At 39.8% G+C, this 5,355-nt stretch overlaps 1 protein-coding gene across 1 annotated transcript; it reads left to right on the top strand.

Moving 5' to 3' along the window:
- Nucleotides 1-228: 228 nt before the first annotated feature.
- Nucleotides 229-2,703, top strand: LOC308639227 (E3 ubiquitin-protein ligase RNF114-like; the record flags this gene model as incomplete). The annotated part of the gene is given in 2 exon segments (XM_081277421.1): nt 229-274; nt 277-2,703. Coding segments are annotated over 2 exon segments (684 nt in total). The 3' UTR covers nt 915-2,703.
- Between the last annotated feature and the right edge of the window lie 2,652 nt (nt 2,704-5,355).

Below are 5,355 nucleotides of genomic sequence, written 5' to 3'. Positions count from 1 at the left end.
GCATTTTATCAGATTATAATGGAATGAAATTAGAAATCAGTGATAAAATAAAAAATAAAAGCTATTCCTACACCTAGAGACTAAATAATATGCTACAATGAACAATGGGTTGCAGAATACATTAAGAAGGAGAAAAAATTTAGAGGCGAATGAGAACACAGATACAACATATAGAAATCTTTGCCCCTCGCCGCGGGCGCCGCGCGGTGCTCGCTCAGCGGCAGCAAGATGGCGGCGCAACAGCAGCCCCCTGAGGGCGTTATGCAGCTGGCGGGCCCGCAGCGGAGGCCGACCCCCTGGGCCGCTTCACGTGTCCCGTGTGCCTGGAGGTGTACGAGAAGCCGGTGCAGGTGCCCTGCGGACACGTCTTTTGCTCTGCATGCCTGCAGGAATGTCTGAAGCCGAAGAAACCTGTCTGTGGGGTGTGTCGCAGCGCTCTGGCACCTGGCTTCCGAGCTGTGGAGCTCAAGCGGCAGATTGAGAGCACAGAGACTTCTTGCCATGGCTGCCATAAGAATTTCTTCCTATCTAAGATCCGAGCCCACGTGGCTACCTGTTCCAAATACCAGAACTACATCATGGAAGGTGTGAAGGCCACTACTAAGGACGCATCCCTTCAGCCAAGGAATGTCCCAAATCGTTACACCTTTCCTTGTCCTTACTGTCCCGAGAAGAACTTTGATCAGGAAGGACTTGTGGAGCACTGCAAATTATCCCACAGCACGGATACCAAATCTGTGGTCTGTCCAATATGTGCCTCAATGCCCTGGGGAGACCCCAACTACCTAAGCGCCAACTTCATAGAACACATCCAACGCCGGCACCAGTTTTCCTATGACACTTTTGTGGATTACGATGTTGATGAAGAGGACATGATGAATCAGGTGTTGCAGCGCTCCATCATCGACCAGTGAGCAGAGTCCTTGCTTTCCGTCTCATGTTCTAGAGCTTCCATTACATGTTAAGTGTGAAACCTTTGACTCCTACACCTTTACTGTACAACAGACCTGGAAATGAGCCATGGCATTGGGACAGGGTCACTTCTGATGGGGGGAACGGGTCCCCAGGTCAGAGCCCTCTTTTCCTTTGGGCTCTCGCCAAAGCTATCTTCCCCACTGTTAACCTTGTTTTGTCACCTGGTCTACTCGCATTGGTCCTCAGTTAATTCCTAGAGCTTCTGCTGCCTCTTCTGGAAGAAAATCCAGCTTCTTCACCTCCATGTGTTCTTCTTTCACACTGTTCCTTCCATCCAGTATTCATCTCTCAGATCCTTTGAGCCAGCCAGGACCTTTTCTGGGTCACAAATAGCACAATGAAACAAGCGTCTCCTTTCCTTGCCCTGAGGTTTATGAGCTGTAGCCACAGTGCAGCAGACCAGGGCTGACACTCCTCAGTGGTGGAGCTGCCTGTCCATGGGGTGGGCAGTGGCTGCTAGAAGCTGAAGTTTGTACCCTGGGAAACATTTCAGGAACCCTCTTGGGGTGAACATTCTGGGTTTTGCATGATTTGATGCTGGAAATTTTATTAGTGATATTTTGCTACACTCCTGCAAACCCTTAGAATTAACTGGTTCAGTCTTAAATGCCTGCATGGTGCCTTTTTAGGATAAGGTATAACCATATATTTTTAGTGGAGGTGTTTCTAGGTTAGGAAAGTTAAACAGCATTTTTCCATAAGTGGGGAAGGGAGTCAGCTAAGAGAGCAGGAGGGCCATAGCTTTTTGGTTTTCAAGCTAACAAAGTATTTTCAGATGACTGGGTCACATTTACCTTTCTCTTTGAGGGCTTGTGTACATTCTTGTCCTGAAGCATGAAAAGGAGATAAAATGATTAAAAGGAAAAAAGTGTGGGGGATCTGGTGGCTACTAGTTCTTTTATCTTTTACTTGGTAACTTAGATTAAACTGAGCATTATTTTACTGTCACAAATGGTTTCTTTATGACACTTGTTTCACCATCCAAATTGCTGTTTTAAAACCCTGGCTTTCAACTCCGAGAGGGGCTATGGTGCACCCTGTTGTCTCTTACAAGACACACTGACTGCAAGGCACAGCATGCCCTCTGACGAGCAGTTAATAAAAGCTGTGTACTGGGAACGTGGTTCAGTAGCTGTTCGAGAAGCTTGAAGCTGAGCATGTTTCATGAATATTAGTTCCAAACTAAGAGCTGCCAGCTAATATATAGGAGCAGAATCTCTGATGGACCAAAAGGCTTATGGATTTGGTTCATTCTTTTGTGTCACACACCTCCAGTTTGAATATGGCAGTTTTTTCCTGGTCAGTGGCCAAGGTTGCAAATGGCTTTGGGCCTGTACCCTACTGCTGTGAGCTCTTCCCACCCACTATAAGAGCTAACTGCAGTTGCCTAATAACCAGCAAAGACGGGCCATTTGGGGCCATGTAGTTTTTTTCTGATTTGTTATTACTTGGGAGGACATACATGTTAAGGTCAGCTTCTTTACTGTAACTTCTGGGAAAAGTTCACTCAGACCTCCCTGAATTGAGATTGTCTCGGTAGAAACTTGGAGGGAAGTTTGATAAACCCTTCATTGGAGGGGATTGAGAAGAGCACGGACATCTCACTGGTGGAACCAAGAAACTAATTTCCTTGTATTAAGTGCACTTCATGTATTTCTAATAAGATGACTTTCCAGAAAGTGAAATTTGTTACGTTCTGGCTTTTAAAAGGTGAAATATAAATAAATTTCATAATTTATCCAAAAAAAAAGAAATATTTGGGACACTATGAAAGCAGTTGTAAGTGGAGTTCATTCCTTAAAAGAAGAAAAAATCAACAAATAAATGACTTAACATTACATCTCAAATCCCTAGAAAAAGAAGAACAAATCAACACAAAAAGCAGTAGAAAAGAGGAAATAATTAAAATCAGAGCTGAAATCAATGAAATTTAAACAAAAGAAATGCATTCTGCTGTCATTTATTTTTAAAAAAAATCAATAAAAATATCAACACAACAAAAACTTGGTTCTTGAAAAAATAAAATTGACAGACCCTTAGACATGCTAGTGAAGAGAAGGAGAGAGAGCCCAAATTATTACCATATGAGATGAAATAGAAAATATCATGACAGACACTACAGAAATACAGAAGATAATTAGAAATTATTTTGAAAACGTATACTCCAATGAAATATAAAATATTGAAGGCATTGACAAATTTCTAGAGGAATATAATTTGCCCAAATTGAATCAGGATGAGATATACAATTTACACAAATCAATTTCAAGTGACAAAGTAGAAGGTGTCATCAAAAGCCTACCAACCAAGAAAATCCCAGGACTGGACGCATACACAGCAGAGTTCTACAAGACCTTTAAAGAAGAACTAATATCAATACTCTTCAACTTATTTCAGGAATTAGAAAAAGAGGGAGCACTTCCAAATTTATTCCATGAGGCATAAAAAAGAGAAAACTTTAGACCAATATCTTTAGTGAACATAGATGCAAAAATTTTCAATAAAATACTGGCAAATCGAATACAAAAACCCATCAAAAAGATTGTGCACCATATTCAAATGGAATTCATTCCAGGGATGCAAGGTTGGTTCAACATAAGGAAATCAATAAATATAATTCATCACATCAACAGACTTAAAGATAAGAACCATATGATCATATCAATAGACGCAGAAAAAGCATTTGACAAAATACAGCACCCTTCATGTTCAAAACACTTGATACATTAGGGATAACAGGAACAAATGTATGTATGCTATCTATACTGTGCCCCAGGCCAACATTATTCTAAATGGAGAAAAATTGAAGGCATTCCCTCTAAGAACTGGAACAAGACATGGACGCCCTCTTTCACCACTTCTATTTAATATAGTTCTTGAAACACTGGCCAGAGCAATTAGACAAAAAAGTTAAAGGGATACACATAGGAACAGAAGAACTCAAAAAAAAAATGACACCATTTGGTGATGATATGATTCTACACCTAGAAGACCCTAAAAATTCCACCACAAAACTTCTAGTACTAGTAAATGAATTCAGCACAGTAGCAGAATACAAAATCAAAGGCATTTCTGTATATCAGTGACAAATCCTCAGAAAGGGAAATAAGAAAAACTACCCCATTTATAATAGCCTCAAAAAATAAAATGCTTTGGAATCAACTTGACAAAAGAGGGGAAAGATCCATATAATGAAAATTACAGAACCCTAAAGAAAGAAGTCAAAGAAGACCTTAGAACATCTACCTTGTCCTGGGATAGGCAGAATTAATATTATTAAAATGACCATACTACCAAAAGCACCATACAGATTTTAATGCAATTCCAATCAAAATCCCAATGCCATTCCTCATAGAAATAGAAAAAGCAATCATGAAATTCATCTGGAAAAATAAGTGACTCAGAATAGCTAAAGCAATCCTTAGCAGGAAGAGTGAAGCAGGTGGCATCACTATACCAGACCTTAAACTATACTACAGAGCAATAGTAACAAAAACAGCATGGTATTGGCACCAAAACAGACTGGTAGACCAATGGTACAGAATAGAGGACATAGAGACTAACCCACAAAATCACAACTATATTAGACAAAAGTGCGAAAACATGCATTGGAGAAAATATAGCATCTTCAACAAATGGTGCTGGGAAAACTGGAAATCCATATGTAATGAAATGAAATTAAACCCCTATCTCTCACCATGCACAAAACTTAACTCAAAATGGATCAAGGATTTAGGAATAAAATCAGAGACCCTGTGTCTAATAGAAGGAAAAATAGGCCCTAATCTCCATCATGTGGGATTAGGCCCCGACTTCCTTAATAAGACTATATTAGCATAAGAATCAATAAATGGGATGGACTCAAACTAAAAAGTTTCTTCTCAGGAAAAGAAACAATCTGTGAGGTGAATAGAGAGCCTACATCTTGGGAGCAAATTTTTATCTCTCACACATCACATAGAGCACTAATCTCTAGGATATATAAAGAACTCAAAAAGCTAACCACCAAAAAAAAAATAAATAAATAAAATAACCCAATCAATAAATGGGCCAAGGAAGTGAACAGACTCTTCTCAGAAGAAGGTATACAATCAATCAACAAATATATGAAAAATATGTTCATCATCACTAGAAATTAGAGAAATACAAATCAAAACTATTCTAAGATTCCATCTTATTCCAATCAGAATGGCAGCTATTATGAAGACAAACAACAATAAGTGTTGGTGAGGATGAGGGGAAAAGGCACACTCATACAGTGCTGGTGGGACTGCAAATTGGTGCAGCCAATATGGAAAGCAGTATGGATATTCCTTGGAAAATTGGGAATGGAACCACCTTTTGACCCAGTTATCCCACTTCATTTATATCTAAAGGACT

Source organism: Spermophilus citellus, assembly GCF_964194105.1.
Source record: "Spermophilus citellus genome assembly, chromosome: X".
Classification (NCBI taxonomy): Eukaryota; Metazoa; Chordata; class Mammalia; order Rodentia; family Sciuridae; genus Spermophilus; species Spermophilus citellus.
This window is presented reverse-complemented; position numbering and strand designations above follow the sequence as displayed.